At 49.2% G+C, this 17866-nt stretch overlaps 1 protein-coding gene across 1 annotated transcript; it reads right to left on the bottom strand.

Annotated features, from left to right (window-relative positions):
- Window positions 1-5429: 5429 nt before the first annotated feature.
- On the bottom strand, window positions 5430-16365 carry CPLX3 (complexin 3). The gene is made up of 3 exons (XM_034784332.1): window positions 15819-16365; window positions 13918-14005; window positions 5430-5699 (listed from the first exon to the last, which is right to left on the bottom strand). The coding sequence occupies exons 1-3, from the start codon at window positions 15977-15979 to the stop codon at window positions 5475-5477; spliced, it is 474 nt and encodes a 157-aa protein (XP_034640223.1). The 5' UTR covers window positions 15980-16365; the 3' UTR covers window positions 5430-5474.
- Between the last annotated feature and the right edge of the window lie 1501 nt (window positions 16366-17866).

Raw genomic sequence — 17866 nt, 5'->3', positions numbered from 1 at the left:
CTCTACCCAAGCTTTTGATTTAAGAATCATTCGCTGCCAGTTAAATCCCCTCTCTTTTCTTCCTTGACAGCTTCAGGCCCCACCTTCGGGGAGGCTAGCTGCAAGGGTACGTTTCACTGACCTGTAAAGCGAGGCGCACCATTGCCTGACTTCCTACCTATATATAGCCAAGCTGCCAAGCTGCCTGTTATGAATAAGCAATAAGACACAGCAGGCTGCCTTGATGTTCTTTGGTTCTACGGCCCTGAGGGGGGACGAAGCCCATGGCAGAGTGACTTTGACTCTACAGACACCCTAGATGTGGATGAGATCCTTCTCCCTAAGCTGCTCACTGCTCTTATAAATGGCCTGGTTTAAAACAGAAAAGTTCCTGCTTTAATTAAGCCCGAAGTGCAGATATGCTCTTGATTCCTTAAAGCTGAACCCACAACCTGTCCCTGCCTAACCCAGCACTTACTTCAGCAAAAGGACTCTTTATTCGTGTTGTTATTCTGCCTTCCCCTCCCTCCAGTGAACGTAGTGTTGATGAGCGGTGGCAGGCTGACAGCCCTAGGTGTTGCACTGCTCAGTACCACTTCAGGATGAGCCAAGAAGGGCCTGCAGCCCTAGCGGTTTCATCCATGCTGCTCCTCCAAACAGCCTCATTCTGAAGGTGAGATGATAGATCAATTTTTGTGCCTTGCTTTGCGGCTGGGATGGTAGGTGGGGGCGCCAGGAGGCCCTAGGTGTCTGTGATGATTATGCTTTGGTTATGGTCCGACCATGCCCTCCTCCAGTTGGAAATTGGGGTTCACCCTTATTCCCACCCGGGCAGAGGGCTGGCCCACTCACCGAGCCTGATTTCAGATTTCGGGTGAGAGATTTCCCTGCATCTGCTGGCCCTCTTAATCACAGGTCATTATGATCCTCTAGATCAGGGGTCTCAAACTCAAATGACCACGAGGGCCACATGAGGACTAGTACATTGGCCGAGGGCCACATTACTGACACCTCCCCCCACCATCCTTGGCCCTGCCCCCACTCCACCCCTTCCATGAGGCCCTGCCCCCATTCCAACCCCTTCCCTGAAATCCCCACCCCAATTCTGCCCCTTTCCTGCCCCCAGGGAGGGCAGGAGGGGTGTGGGGTGTGGTGGGGGCTCAGGGCAGGGAGTTGGAGTGTGGGATGCAGGAGGGGTGCGGGGTACAGCAGGAGGTTGGGGTGCAGGAGGGGTGCAGCAGGGGGCTCAGGGCAGTGGGTTGGGCTGCAGGAGGGGTGTGGGGTACAGCAGGGGGTTGGGCTGCAGGAGGGGTTCGTGGGGTGGGCTCCGGCCCGACGCGCACTGGGGGCAGGGCAGGCTCCCTGCCTGCCTGTCCCCGCACCGCTCTGGGAAGTGGCTGGAATGTGGGGGAGGAGGGGCACAGGGGGTCTGTGAGTTGCTGTTGCTTCAGGCACCACCCCCAGCAGCTCCCATTGGCCGGGAACGGGGAACTGCGGCCAATGGGAGCTGCTGGGGACGCTGCCTGAAGCAAGAGCAACACACAGAGCCCTGTGCCCCCGCTTCACCAGGTTCCGGCCGCTACCCGGAGCGGCAGGGGGCAGGGCAGGCAGGGAGCCTGCCCTTCCCCTGGTGCACGTCGGGCTGGAGCCACTCTAAGTAAACGCTGCGGGGGGCCGTGAGGAGCTCGCGGGCCACAGAAAACAACCCCATGGGCCGCATGAGGCCCCCGGGCCGCGTGTTTGAGACCCCTGCTTTAGATATTTGGTATTCAGATGACCTGCGACAGAAAAAGCTCACCTGGTGGAGGCTAGAGTACCGTGGTGAGCATCACTTGAGATACAGAGAGTTTTTTAAATCCTGTGCTGAGGCTGTGTTGGAGGCAAAGAGCTCTCTTCCTTCACTAGAGAGTTCACAAAGGTCCAAGCGGTGGAGTTACTCCAGATGGTGGATAGATACAGTGAGGAGTCCAGGCTTCCCCACTTAGAAACAGTGTGAATGTTTCTTGAGAGGAGTTTTCAGTTCAGTGGACAAGTTGTTTGAATTTGGACTAGGTTAGCTGCCGCGTAGTGGCAAATCCACATTGACAAATGCAACCTCTTCACTGGTTGAGTTCTAGCCAGTTTTACTCAGGGAAGTTCTAGGTATCTTGGGGGAACGCTCTGAGAACAGAGCTCACAATCTGGATGTGTGTCCCTCTCGTCTGATAAAGCCAACTAGAGTGGATTGTTGGTGGAGATCACGAGTTTAAAGTCAGACGTGACTGTCACATCATCTAATCTGACTTTCTGCATATCACAGGCCATCAGTACTATCCAGTCACTTCCACTCCACGTCCAATAACCAGAATTAGATCAAAGTATTACAGCTCCCAGGACATAGGCTCTGGGGCTCAAGCACTCATGGAAAAAGCCAGCCACAGCTGTTCAGCGGTGCCACCTATCAGCTGTTTGGCAGCTGGCAGGAGGCACTTGTGGGAGGGTGAAGAGCAGCAAGGGGCAGGCAGGCGGGGAGTCTCAGGGGGAGGAGCAGAGTGGGGGCAGGAAGAGATGGAGCAAGGGTGGGACCTCAGGGATGGAATGGAATGGAGGCAGGAAGAGGTGGAGTGAGGGCAGGACCTTGGGAAAGGTGGTGGAGCAGGGGTAGGAAGAGGTGGAAGGAGGGCAGAGCCTCGGGGGAAGGAGCAGAATGGGTGAGGGACCTCAGGGTGGAGCACCCACAAGGAAAAATAGAAGTCAGCGCCTATGTCCCAGGACACTAAAATATGGTGTGCCACGGGCAGAGAACAAGGGACCACTCCAATGCAGTGGCTAGATGAAGTGAGCTATGCCCAGATGATCCAGGCTTCCCAAAGAAAAGGAAAGGTGGTGGCTTCCTTGGCAGGAGCAGTCGGTCATTAGGTCCATGCTCAAGAAATGTCCTGTGCTGCTGCGCTTTTCAGTTATCACCCCACATCTCATGGGAAGGCAGCTTTGATGTTATCTGGAGAGGCTTCAGATTTCCTCGATCGCAGTGAATCTGACTTCTGGGCTGCATGTGAACTGTGTGGGCATCCTTGATGGGTGCTGTCTCCCTTGCACTGTCTCTGATGCGTCTTTCAGAGGGCTCAGAAACCCTGAATACAATTGGCCACCAGGCTGCGTTGGATGGGGCGAGGGGATTGGTCCTGCTTTGATCAGGGGGTTGGACTAGATGACCTCCTGAGTCCCTTTCAACCCTGATATTCTATGATTCTATGAGGTGCAGATATTTTTTGTACTGTTCCAATGTTTGCTGCAGATGATCAGGACCTGCTGTGGTTGGAGCTAAAGCTTCACTTCATACTCCTGAGCATCTCTGCTAGGTCGGCCTACATTTTACGTGTAGACCGGGCTTCATGCTAGATCATGGGTTCTCGACTTGGGGGGGGGGGTCGTGACCAGTCTGCCCTTCCCATGTTGCTAAATGGGAGAAGGGTCCTAGCTAGATGGGAGGATGGTTCCACAGCATAAAGAGAACCACTGGCCTTGGTCTGCACTTAAAAATTATATATCAGCGCAGCTTTGTCAGGCAGTGGTGTGAGAAAAACACACCCCGACTGACCTAGCTATGCTGACAAAACCCCCAGTGCAGATGCAACTATGCCAATGGAAGAGCACTTCTGGTGACATAGCTACCTTTTGGGGAGGTGGTATTCCTGCACCGGTTTAGGCGGCGTCTTCACTGGGGGGCTATGCCGGCACAGGCTCTGTAGTGTAGACATAGCCTAAATGATCGTAATGGTCCCAAATGTCCTTAAAATCCAAGAAATATTCCCGTGCCTCAATTTCCCTATCTGTAAAACAAGGATAATAATACTTCCCTCTCTCCCAGGGGTGCTGAGGCTCACATGTGTAAAGTACTTTGATGGAAAGTGCTTTGGAAGTGCAAAGTGTTTCTTACCATCATCATTATGAGATGTGGCAGAGTTGCCTGGAGATTTAAGCATTACCCACCTGGGCAGGTTACCCTTTCCCAGACATTCTTTCACCTGGAGAAGGCATCTTTTAGAAATCTTGGCAAAGGTTGAAAAAAGGCAAAGCACTTCAGACATACACACACCCCACAGACAGATCTGAGTCCACTGAGTTCAATGAGGCTGGGAATGAGCAGCAGGGAATGGATCACTTGATGATTACCTGTTCTGTTCATTCCCTCTGGGGCACCTGGCATTGGCCACTGTTGGAAGACAGGATACTGAGCTAGATGGACCTTTGGTCTGACCTAGTATGGCTGTTCTTATGTTCTTAATGCTTTTTAAAAGGGATCACAGTCTATGGTAGTTCACTGAGTCCATCCTTGGCTACTGCACAAAGAACACTGACTGTACAGGGGGGGGGGAAATGGCCCATGCTGGACCATGCATCTTTTTAGCATGGAGATACTGGTGAGAAAGAAATGCATAGAGATCTCCTGGTATTTATTCCATTAGTTATATCAATACCATAGAATAAGGAGGGTATATAAGGGGTCGAAAGTCAGACGAAAACTTGGCATGGTTACATCACAATGTATAGATAGATTTCCCCCTCATTACACAGAGTTGAATTATCCTCTTTCCTTGAAGGAACATGAATTATAGTAGGCCCCAAATTGTAGAAGTGACACAGCATTTGAACGCGTTTCCAGTAAGTGACGTTTCTTACAGAGAAGGGCAACTGTGGTCTAAGCTGACTGAGCACCCACCAGTCTGGGCTCTATTCCTGAACCTGCCACTGACTTGGGCAAGTAGCGTAACCATTCTGTGCCTCAGTGTCCCCCCCCCCGAAATGGGACCGATATAGCTGTCCCCTCCTTTGCCAAGTGCTTTGAGATCAATGCATGAAAGGTGCTATCTGGGCAAAGTAGTAGTATCATTTCTTGGCCTTAGTTATGTGGATCTGGGAAATTTCCCTGTCACGGCTTGTGTCTGGAAAGCAAAGGGACACCGGTCATCGCCTCCAGGAGGTTTGCTCCAAATCTCCTTCACCAAGATGGGAGTGAAGGCAGAAGAGCAATGCCAGTCTGCTCCTCTAAAGAGGTTTTTTGCTCCCATTCACAGGCATGGCTCAGCAACCCTCATCACAACCCTCCCTCCCTTCTGCACTAAAAGATTAAAATGGGCAGAGGAACTCGGTCACCCATGTGAGCAGTGGCACAGGCAGTTTTAGATCTGACCTCAGGAGGGGTGCTGGGGGAGGACAATGTTGCCTCCTGACTCCGGCCTCGCACTGGAAAATACACATCACGAGAGGAACAGGACATGTAAGTCTGTTTCGTGGAATCTAGGCAGAGCATGGGTTTAGAAAAGGTATCCAACTCACACAGGGAAGGGTGATAAACTCTGTGGGGTTCCCACTGGTTAATTTTCATACACCATCATTTCCCCCAGACCATCCACTGCATCCCTCCTCCCTCTCCCCCTCCCCTTCCCCCTCCCCCTCCCCCCCCCACATTATACAGTTAAGAATGGGGTGTTATGTCGAGGGAACCAGCTGTGTCACATAACAGAACACTTTTCAGCTGACTGCTTCAGGTCCTCTAGCGTGGCCTGGGCTTTATCCTTCAGGGAATCAAGGTCCAGGTTTGGGATGCTGGTCAGCTGTCCGATAACAGAGTCCTTTTCCTCTTCCTCCTCGTTATCTTGCTCGATCATCTTGGCCAGCTCCTTGGGGAGCTCCACGTCCCCTCCTGCCAGCTGGATCTGACTATCATCTGTTTCATTCTACAGGGTCACATCGATCAAAGAGAAGAGCATGAGTGAGTAGTTCAGAATCAGGCTCTGGGACAGAGATAAGGAAGGAGAGAACAAGTAGGAAGTGGAAGAGAATAGAAGCCCCAGTTCAGCATTGTACTTAATCACTTGCTCAGCATTAAGCATGTGTTTCAGTGCCACTGAAATCAAAGAGACTGAAACATGTGCCTCGATGTTTTGCTGAGTAATGCTGGATTTCAGCACATGCTTAACGTTACTCAGGCACTTAAGTCACCTGCTGAATCAGGATCAGATTGGGAGGATTAATACACTGACGAACCACAGGATGCCTTTGAGAGTCGGCACAACAGCTGGACAGGATCAGCAGCTACTGCAGAAAAGATTCACGGAAGAAAATTGTCTATGTATTCGAAAAAAAATATTGACACTAATGAGAGCTGGGTGAATGAGACAGAGAGACTCGTGAATTAACATGGGTTCCTTCACTTTGGACATGTTTCCCCCTCTTGTGTGTTTACAGAAACAAACCCCTGAGCAATCCACTTACCTGGCACCAATGTTGGTAGAAAATGATTTTTGGCCTGCTTATAAGAAGTGCACGTGTGCTTATCCAATAGGGACACTGAAACAATAGCAAAGGACTGATCTGACCTTTCAAAAATCAACACGGGGCAATTTAGAATATTCACAATCAAGTCAGAGAATTTTTAAAAAGCGCTTTTTTGTTGAATTCACTTAAAGAAACTGTGATGTGCTTGAGTTATTCCATGAACAAAGAAGGAGGCTGAATTATAGTAGATTAAATTGTTCCCAGTGAATCATTCATTCAGCTCTAAGCAGACATACCACAATAGGAATTAGCCTAAAAAGATAAAAAAAATTCACCTAAGAAAGAGCAGGTGAAATGGAGGGGGGAGACAATGCCAGTTGAAGGAAGATATTGTTACACTACTGTCAATGAAATCAATGGGAGTTAGGCGCCTAAATACCTTTGAGGATCTAGGCTCAAGTGACTGACTTCAGTGGAGTTTCTCATGATTTGCTATTTATATTGAGGTAGCAGCCAAATCCCTGGTGAAACTGAGTGGCTGCACAATGGGGCTTTGCAGACAGAAAGTGATTTCGAGCAGGAGAAGGTGAGTTGACAGTACAGCAGAATGGCTCACATGACAGACTGCCAGAAAAAAACAGATGTACACGTAAGGCTATTACTAATTGCCACTCAAAGGGACTGCAGTCTTCTGGCCAGCCGGACAGGTGGCTGCATAGTGCAGTGGTATTGCTAGCTGCTAGGCATTAGCAGGTGAGCGTCAGCACAGGATTCCCGGCGCAGAGCTGTAAGGAAGGCATGAGAGTGTTGCACTGTGGTTTTTAAGAGGCTGCAGAGCTGGTATTGTATCTAATCCACCAGCCAGATTTAAAAAGGGGTCTGATTAATGAGTTAGAGGAACCTGTTAGCTAGAAAAATGTCATTGCTGTCACACTAGGCGCATATCTGGTGGTCATCACCAGGGCAGATGGAGTTGCTGGTAGTGGTGCTGTTTTTCTATATCACGTAATGTTTAAATGTCATCAGGGAGCCAATCTGAAGAAAATCATAAAAATCACCAAAAGGGCCATAACTTGAAGATACATTGTCTAATTTTGACCAAAATTGACAGAAAGCTTCTAAATGCAATTGATAGCACAACTATATACTCAAACTAGTACTGGTTTGGAAAATTTGGGAAATATGTATCCCCAAGTGATATATTTGATGCATTTTCCTGTCCTTTTAGGCCTTTGGGTAAAGCGAAAGTCTGTAGTCACACAACAGTATGAGCTCGTTTCTATACCGTAATACATCAAAATGTTTGTCATTAATTGTAGAATGGACTGATATTGAGACTTTTTTCTGTGTGCTATTTTATATTTTATGATTATGATTCCTGCATTGGCAACTGATGTTAATTCAGCGTATACCATGATGATGAAATATTTTGAGGAGATGTTCCACTCTCTGAGCCAAGACTGGGCCTATGTTGTGTATGATGAAGCAATCTACCGCAAAGCACAGATTATTAAATGGAGGAATCAAAAGGAATTTGACCATGACCACCTTGATGTGGGAGGCATGCATCATGCAAAGAATTTCATGGGTGATCTAGGCAGTGTGATGTAGGAAAGTGGGTTTGAAGACATCCTTGTGGAAGCCAGCAACTATGGTGCTTCTGCCATCAGCCATACTCTAAGAGGAAGAGGATATAACTGTGGTGTTGGAATCCACAAACTTATAAATGAGGCAATGAATTGCTTGAAATGGGTGGCACTTAGTGATTCCATGAACAATGGTGAGAAGATGAGGAGAGATGCATCTTGGAGAAAATTCAAACACTCATTGAAGCATTTGAGGCTGTGGAGAAGGCACACAGAGAAGACAGAGTGGAAGCACAGAATGCTGTGGCAGACTTCATGAACAGAACCCAGTCAGCTCATGGACACTTATGTTACCCAAGGAACAATCCATTCAGATACCATTCTGTTCTGGGAGAACTATGTAACAGATTTATCCCAACTACTGATGGAATAAAAAGGAGCAAAGAGAGATGATAACAAGACTAGGGAACTTGAGACATTTGTAGTGTGGCCACGTGAATTATGCTAGGTGGGGCTGTGTAACTGTAGCAGAAGCCAGACTTCTGGAGGAGCAGAAGCCAGCTATATATCATGCCCTAGCTGATAGCCAAGGAGCAGTATACTGGACTGCCAGACCTTTCAATAGCATATGGCATGACATGGCTGTCGAGCAATCCCTCAGCAAGGACTGTGAGAAGCATCAGCATCTTTGACAAAAGATAAGGCTCTGACCAAGTATTACATGATTGCACATTTTGAGACAGTTGTAACAGCTATGACAAAACAAATGTGTGGAATGCAGCCTTCAGCAACAGAGCGACACCAAGAAGCTACCACACAGCGCATGGCTGCAGATGAAACTGCTATCCCAGATATTAGAAAAGTTGTGACTGAATGACAAATCCTTTAAGCCCAGATGACAGACAGCCACGTGTGAACATTGCAATGTCTACTGGGGCCCCACCTGAAATTGCAGAAAATTTGTGCATGAGAAGAGAGAATGGTCTACAAGAAAGGAAGCAGTTTGTAACCAGTAGGCCGCAAAGAGGTGAGGTAGATCTCTTTGATCCCATAGAAAGGTCTAATCTCAAATCATCTGGTAATCTCAACAAGACAATCGAACAAAAGAAGCAGCAGATAGCACAAGAGACAGCTATTGATCATCAGATATTTTGCAAGCTGACAGTTATTGCCTAGCGCAGAGAGGTTGGTAGCCAGGGTGATATGAAGTGTGAGCTGGCACCTGTTCCACTTTCCCTCTTCAACTTGGATGGAACTCTAAGAAAGACCCCAAAGAGCAGCACATTGTCTTGGCTGGAGAAAAATCTATCAATGGTTGAGCTAGCAGCCTCCTGTGAGCCAACATTAACTATTACTGACATCATGAGGATTCTGCCAATGGTGTGCACCAATCCTGCCAAGTCAAAGACTTTTGGGGAGCTATCTGATGAGCTACTGACTGGGGATGGTGGTGTCCTAGCCATGGGGTCAAGAGTGATTCATATGTTTTCTGTGACGCAATACATATTTAATACAAGGGGGAAGTTGAGATGGCAGACCCCTGTTTGCATCCTTTCTCCTCAAGCACAGAAGAGAATGGAACCAGGGTCTTCGACAGCCCAGCTGAGTGCCCTAACAGCTGGGCTAGAGAGGGCTTCTTATGCCAGGCTCCTCTTTTGGCCCTATTTTAATATTTAATTAAAGTGGACCAACTTCAATAGGAAAGACTGAAGGAGCTCATGGCTTGTTTCTCCTCCGGCAGCTGGAGGAGTTGAACAAGGGTCTTCAGCATCCCAGCTGAGTACCCTAACCACTACAGAGGGCTACTCTTGCTTGTTTTTGCCCAATTGATATTTAATTAAAGCCCGGTGGAGCTCGCTGTTCAAATTGCTTTTCCTTATCAGGAAGCTGGAGGAATTGAACTAGGGTCTCCAACCGGCTAGGAGAACACCCTAAGCACAGAGGGCTACTTGTGGCTGTTTTGGCTCACTTAATGTATAATTAAAGTGAATCAGCTGCAACAGGAAAACCTGTGGGAGCCCAACTTCTGAACATGTCATTGCCCAGCTGTTAGGACAGTCTCTTGCAAGGTAGGAGAGCCCCGTTCAAATCCCATCTCATCAAGCAGCAGGGGATTGACCCAGAGTCTCCCACAGCCTGGGTGAGTACCCAGACCACTGGCCCACTACATGATTTTCACACTTTTTGTGGCCCAATGAATAGTTAATTATGGAATTAAAGTGGAACAGCTTTGACAAGAGATGAGCCCACATCAGAAGATCCCTTTGTTCAGTGATTAGGGCTCTCACTTGAGCGAGGGCAGCTCTCTAGTCAAATCCCTTCTGCACACCAAGCAGAGAATTAAACTGACCCAGGGTCTCCTGTATTCAGGGCACGTACCCCAACCATTGAGTTACAGTCTAAGGGTGACTATCTCCACTCCCCCACCCCACAGGGCTGGCTTTAGGGGCCTGATTCGAATACCCGGCGGCGGTCCGAGTCTTGGGAGGCACTTTGGTGGCGGGGGGTCTTTCACTTGGCTCTGGGTCTTCTGCGGCACTGAGGGACCCCCCCACCGCTGAAAAGCCGCTGAAGACCCGGAGCGGACCGCCACCGGGTGCGTAAAAAAAAATTAAAAATTAAAAAGGCGCCTAAGGCGCAGGGCCCTCTTAGGCGCAAGGCCCTATTCTGGGGAATCGGCCTAAAGCTGGCCCTGCATCCCCACACCTTGTATGGTGTTAGGTGACCTATGAGCATGGCTACCAGAGTGAGCCCCACAGGGAAGCTATGCAAGGCCCTGCTTATTGCCCCTGGTTTGAGAATTGTGCTGGGGCTTAGGCATGAGCAAGGCATCTGGTGCATAGAAGGAGGTAGCAGTGCCTGAAACTGGGACTTAACCTCCTATGTCCCTTATTGGAGCTGGCTTTGTGTGCCTTGGTGTGGTCTGTGTTCTGGGGACACGCATGCTCAGTTCCTGCCCCAGCTCAGCATTGCATGCCTGCTGCATCAGTGCTGTCTGGTCTGCCGTCTAAAATGCTGCTGGAGTTCTCTGGAGAGTTTGGCTTATTATAAAGCCAGGTCCGGGGAAAGGGCAGCCCCCAAAACTGTACCCCAGATGCTATTTTGGGTCTTCATCTGGCATATCAGGTCTCAAACCAATCTGGCTCTGCATTTGCATTTTACAGCATTTTAAAATTAAACACAAGTCATTTGCTAGGAAGGGAGCTGTATCCCACCACACATAGTACCTAAAGCCTTCTCCTAGCATATACATTTCCAAGCCAGTCGGACTCTGCCTATGACCTATAGAGCATTTGGCATTTCAGGTCTGGCTCACAATAGCACCACTTTGGAGAACCAAAGGGACAGTCTAATGGTGCTCGGATTCTTGGCCATTGGATCTGTGTGTTGGTCAGCTCAGGGGCAGGCTAGTAAGATACGTTCTGTATGAACACTGCTCATTTCCCCCTTAGCCTTGTGCAAAAGAAAAATGATTTCTTCCCATCCCAAGAACAAGTGTGAAATACCAGCTGTGGTGTGTCAGTAACCTAACTGCAGTCTGTCATTTATAAGCCTGCTCCCATTATCCACAGGATGAGCAGTTTTGAGGGCAAAGAGCAGAAACACTCAGCCATGGTCACACATCAAAGATGATCTGACAGTCCAGGAGATAGCTCCGTCTCTGCCTGTTGATGGCTTATTAAATTAGGACCATTACTTTGAATTCATGGCATGGACAGACCTGACCTCACCAGAGCGGTAACAGAGACCCAAGCAGTAGCTGAATCAAGTAGCCCTTGCTCAGGATATTAGGAAGATTTGAAGGTAGGTAACTGCAGTCCAGCCCATTGCTGCTTTTTCAGAGGCAGCAGCCTTTGTCTCAATGGTATCTTTGTTACAGTGTGATAAGAAGGAAGCATCTCTGCATAATGGGCGCTACCCGTTGTTTGCTAAGGACAAATCAAATGAGAAACTACCAGCAACAATGGTTCAGGCAGCACCTGAAACATGCTAATTATCAGTCACACATATGGAATCATGTACCAGCTCAGTATCGTTGTGTCCCCTGTCAATAATAGATGGGTGATGGATAGCAGGGGACAGCTTGTTCCCAAAATGATGGTGTTGGCACCTGCTCCAGAAGCCACCCTCACCTTTGTGCAGTGTGGCTGTGAGACCACAAGGAAGCTGTGGTGTGCTCTGGTGCATGCAGCTGTGGCAGCAACAGCGTATTGCGCACATCAGACACAGATCTGAAGGGGGAGTAGAAACGTTTCAACTACCTGCAAATCACAGGGACTATTTTTGTGAGTAAATATTGCTTGAAGGGGTGCTGCATTAGCCATTCAGTGGCTCATAGTTATATGGAGGGTTATGTAAGCATACATGGTTATACTTTGTTATGCACACGATATATCAGACAAGACTTTCCAAGCCCTTCTACTAAGAGTCATTACTGTTATATAAGCGGTTTACAGATATTGTCATTGTAGTCAGTGGTAGTAAGACAATAATAATTACTTGAATACTGCGTGCAGTTCTGGTCACCCCATCTTAAAAAAATATATATTGGAATTGGAAAAGGTACAAAAAAGGGCAACAAAAATATTAGGGGTAAGATTGGGACTTTTCAGTTTGGAAAAGAGACAACTAAGGGGGGATATGATTGATATAAAATCATGACTGGTGTGGAGAAAGTAAATACGGAAGTGTTATTTACTCCTTCTCATAACTCAAGAGCCAGGGGTCACCAAATGAAATTAATAGGAAGCAGGTTTAAAAAAAACAAAAGGAAGTATTTCTTCACACAACGCACAGTCAATCTGTGGAACTTTTTGCTAGAGAATGTTGTGAAGACCAATACTATAACGGGGGTTGAAAAAGAATTAGATAAATTCATGGAGGATAGATCCATCAATGGCTATTAGCCAGGATGGGCAGGGATGGTGTCCCTAACCTCTGTTTGCCAGAAGCTGGAAATGGGTGACAGGAGATGGATCACTTGATGATTACCTGTTCTGTTCATTCCTTCTGAAGCACCTGGCATTGGCCACTGTTGGAAGACAGGATACTGGACTAGATGGACCTTTGGTCTGACCTAGTTTGGCCATTCTTATGTTCTTACAGTTGTACCATGAGTGCTTTAGACTCACGTCTCCAGCTGAGCAGATAACTATGTTTTATAATTAAGGTTGGGGTCTTATTATCTGCATAGCTTCAGAAAAATAAGTCAGAAAAATGTTTCTTAAATTAGTCCATTCTACAAATAATGACAAATATTTCGATGTATAACATGGTACAAACAAGCTCATACTGTCGTGCGACTACAGATTTTTGCTTTAACTAAAGGGGGGAAAGATAGGAAAATGATCAAATATATCACCTGTACTATTTTGAGTAAGTGGTTGCATTATCAATTATATTTCAAAACTTTCTGCCAATTTTGGTTAAAATTAGACAATGTTTCTCTGAGTTATGGCCCTTTTTATGAGTTTCTGTTTTTTCCCAGATTGGATGCCTGATAACATTTAAATATAAAGTGATATAGAAAAAAACTGCACCACTTCTAGCATCTCCATCCACCCTGGTGATGAGCACCAGACATGTGCCTAGTCTGTGATAGCAAAGACATTTTTCTAGCTGATGGGTTAGTGCCCCAAATGGGTCTGGGTCTGGGCTGGTAGACTAGGGAAGCAGCAGGGCAATCAGTTGCAGTAGAAAGGCCTGTGGATAGAGGAACGCTGAGTGAGAGGATGTGACTAGAAGTGCACAGTCTTGCCTCAGTGGAAGTATTACCTTCCTGGGAAACTGACTAGAGCAGAGTGGTTCTTAGGAATGCAAACCCTGACTTAGCTGTAAATAGGACACAATCAGCCAGGCCAAGGGCTGATTGATCCCCTCTCTGAGCTCATGCTTCCCCAAGAGCATGGGGGTGGTGTGGGGCAGGAATCCTACCTCCTATACCCCCATCCTGGTGCCTAGCTGGTAGCCTGCCTGGAGACAAGCTGCTGGAAAGAATGTCCTTGAGGAGCCATGGGCTGGGATCCAGAGAGTTCCCCTGAATACAGGGCTGCTGACAAAGCGACAGAGGTGAGCGTGCCTCACTCTTTACCTTGGGGAGCCGGTACTTGTCTCTAAAGTGGGTCCGGAGCGTGGCTCTCTCTGCTTTACGCTGGGTGAACTGGGCATCCCTTTCCATCCTGGAAACAACATTAGAAAACAAAGGCTGTCAGCCTGCTCCCGCTCTGCTCGCTAGGCCGGGTGGAGTGAGGAGGTGTCCAATGCAGGTCACTAATGCCCATTCCCTGAGCTCCCACATGCACTGAATGGAAGTCCTGATCTGACATGGACAGGTCTTAATTCGCCAGATGGGGCTCGAAGGCTGCTTTCCAACTGGCATCCAGGAAAGGCTTTCCCCACCTGAGCCTCTCTCTCCTACAGCCACACACAAGGGAATACAGCAGCATCAGGGGAACGAGTTTACTGCCAGTTTCTATTGCAAACGCCTGCCTGGGCATTATACATAATATAATCAGCACATAACACATGGTGAAAAAAACCCTCCAGTGTTTACAGTCAAGAACAAATACATCGATGAACCCCCCTCCCTTTGCAGTTATTTTGGGCCCTCTCTCAGGATCCTCCCAACTTTAGTTTATTTAATGGTCAGCCAATTGGAGGCTAGAAGCCAGCTGGAAATTGACACAACCTTCTCTTCAGCCTGCTTGATTATTTGTTTCTTCAAGTCAATTACTTTTTCACCTGAATTTCATTGCCACAGAAATCAGTCAATGCATGAGCCCAGTTTGAGATGCAAATGGGGTGCAGCAAACGGGCCTGGACAAGTTCAGTGACCAGATTAAAGCCCTTTTAGGCAGGTGGCGGTAAGGGAGGCTCTTTCTCCAGGCTTGTCTTTGTCAGGGTTGAAGGCTCTGCGTGTGCGGAGGAAGCCTGAATGCAATGTGGCCCAGATTGCGGTGACGCCCTGGTGCATGCTAGTTCACACCCAGCGCTTCGCGCCTTCAACACGGACAGACATTCGCCACCCTCCGCCCCAATAAAGCAGGAACCGGAGACACCAAACCAAACTTTGGGGGACAGCCATAAAAAATAACTGTAGTGAAATGTGGCCCAGGAGCAGAAGACAAACCCATCTCGCCGATGCGAAAGCGGATTAAGAGATTATGGGTGCCATTAAAACGGCACCACTAAAATTCCCCGCCTTCCACAACCATTTGAACGTATTTAGTGCAATGCCGTCTTCCGCCTGGCGTCTCCTTTGAAAAGGCAAAGACAAGGCGGCCATCTGGTAGTCCTGGGTGTAAACCAACCAACCAGCCAACGCCCCCCACCCCAGCCCTTTCCCAAACTGCAGCTCAGCTTCTGCGCTGGCTCCGCTGCGAGTTTAAGAGCAGGAATACCCGGGGGTTGGCGGGGCGCTGAAGTTAGTTGCAGCCCAGCCGCACGCTCTGCCCCGGGCTGTGCTGGGCTTTGGGCTAGAACAATTGGCCTAACTCAGCGGCAGCCCGCCGGTTTGCTGGGCTACAGGAGTCGCTCAGTTAGGTGAATGTCTGGTCGGGTTAAGCAATGAAAGTCTGGGCTGCTCTAGGGGCGGAGTCGCTGGGGAATTTCCCCCGTACACCGCACTCTTCACACACCCCCCGACTCCCATGCTCCCGTTCCCTTCGATGGGGCTTCCTGTCTGGCAGCTACCCCGTGGGGCAGTCCCGATTTGCTGGCCAGGAGCCCCTTGATGCATTGAGCAAAAGCCCGAATGCCTCTGACATTTTTGGAGGGGGGGAGGGGATCATGAATCTCGTGGACAAGTTTAACGGGCTTTTTTTCACCTGGTCCCGAACGGAAAGCCCGTCAGGGGAGCAGAGGAGGTGGGTGAAGGGCTCCCACGGTCCGAGGCACCTGCCCTACGGGGGAGATGAGGTGGCCAGAAGGGTTAGCAAGAGCATCACACACCGCAAGCCCCCCAGACGCGCTCAGGGAGCCCAGCGCACTCACTTTTCCTCCACTAGCTGCTTCTGGTATTCTTCATACTCCTCCCGCGTCATGCCCTGGGCTTCGGCCGGGGATTTCTCGCCATCCCCCTTCTCCTCGCCGCCCAGCCCGCCGGTGAGGTTCTTCAGCTGGCCGCCCACCATGGACTTCACCATGAACGCCATAGCGGGGCGGGCCGGGGGGGAGTTGGGGCTCGGCTGAACAAGAAGCGGCGGTGTGGCTGGAGCGCTCTGCCCCCGCTAGGCTCCCGGTGCCCGGGCTCAGGCCAGCCCCGCTCCGCCTCCCATGGATGAGCGGCTCCGCTCTGCCTGGAGGTTTACTGGTCGGCACCCGAGCCGATGGACAGCTCCGAGCGCCTCTGCCTTGCTTAGCCGCGCGGCCAGCGCCTCTCTGGGATGCACTCGACGGGGCTCAGGGACAAGATTCAGCACCACGACGCGTGGACAGCTCCAGCCGAGCGGGGTTGCGTGTGTGCAGGAGAGGGGCGAGGGCTTCCCCGCTTCTATAGGCGAACGTGCCCCCAGCGGTGCTGAGCTATTCTGAGCTCGATTTGCAGCCTCCCTGAGCTTTACTCTGCCCCCTCGCTCCCCCTCCCACCCCACCCACCACGCCCCTTTGGAAAGGAGGATTAACTTGTTTACTGGTGTGACGCCAGCAGACCACATGGCTCCAGCCCCAGTCTCCTGCCCTCGCTCCGTGCAGCTAAAACATGGGGCGGATGACAGTGAATTAACATTGGAGAGGCTTTTTTCACACCCTGGCTGCAGCGTGTGCGTGACTGAGAATGAGAGCGAATAGATGGAGATGTATGAACGTTCTGCAGCATCCCTATGGGAGAACAGTGGCCAAAAGAAATCATCAGCCAAAATTAAAACCCAGCCTGGTAATCACTGTAAGAGCGATAAAATCCCCCCCTCCCCGCCTTTAAAGGGTGAGCATTGGCGCTGAGGCCAGTAGCTTCAGAATAGTGCTAACAGTGGCAGTCATGAAAGTTTCCAATGTTTTAATGCCGGGGTTCTCAAACTTCATTGCACCGTGATCCCCTTCTCACAACAAGACTGGGCAGGGGGTGACCGAAGCCTGATGCCACCTGAGCCCCGCCACCCTAAACCGGGGGCGGGGGGGAACTGGGCAGTGGGGCTCCAACTTCGGCTTTGGCCCCAGGGACCAACAAGTCTAACGCCAGCCCTGGCGACCCCGTTAAAACAGGTCACAACTAGCGACCCATTTTGGGGTCCTGATCCACAGTTTGAGAACTGCTATTTTAATCTTCTAGATTAAAACCCAATAAATTAAAAAGCTCTACTGAGCCTGAGCAGGGGTTTTGCTGTGGTGGAGATTACTGATGCTTGGGAGACTTGTGTGTCATCAGCGATTGCTCCCAGTGCTTTAGCTGGGAGCAGAGTCCCAGCTCAGCCTTCCTTGGGGAAGCTTGCTAGAAAGTGAGAGGAAGACATTTACAGAGGGAAATGCTATGTGACATGTGCAAGATAATGCCAGAGTTCAACCCTCCTCTTCGATTTGCTGTTTGGAAACCTTGCAAAAATCGAGCCATCTCAACAAGCCAGCCAAATCTTGCAGTCGCTGCTGCTTCGATGGAGACAAGGCAACTTTCACAATGAATCAGTGACTTCCAAGCTAATGTGGTTTCCAGACAGCAGCTTCAGCACCATAATGAATGTAATCACCCAAACCACACGTTAGCCCATGGACCCCAACACATAAACGCGGTACAACGGCTCCTTTACTTTAGCTACAATCCCAATGTCAAATGGTGAAAAAATGTAATTGACATAGACAGTGGAGCCTTGCCCCAAATCTATCAAATTCAGAATAACATATGCTCCAGTCAGTTCATTGAAGGACACAGCCCAAGTTATTTGCAGGAATAAAGAAAGTCCCTCTCTGTTTTTCCACCCTGACAGGGTTTTTTTCCTGATCTGGACTTTCCCCTTTAAAAAAAATTATTCCTTGATGTCCCCATCTGCCTTCTCTCTGCAGTGAGCAACTACAAGAAAAGCCCTTTCAAATGCATTCAGAGAATAGAGAGA

This window comes from Trachemys scripta, chromosome 10 (genome assembly GCF_013100865.1).
Source record: "Trachemys scripta elegans isolate TJP31775 chromosome 10, CAS_Tse_1.0, whole genome shotgun sequence".
NCBI lineage: Eukaryota > Metazoa > Chordata > Testudines > Emydidae > Trachemys > Trachemys scripta.
Note: the sequence above shows the minus strand (reverse complement) of the source record. Positions and strands in the feature narration are given on the sequence as shown.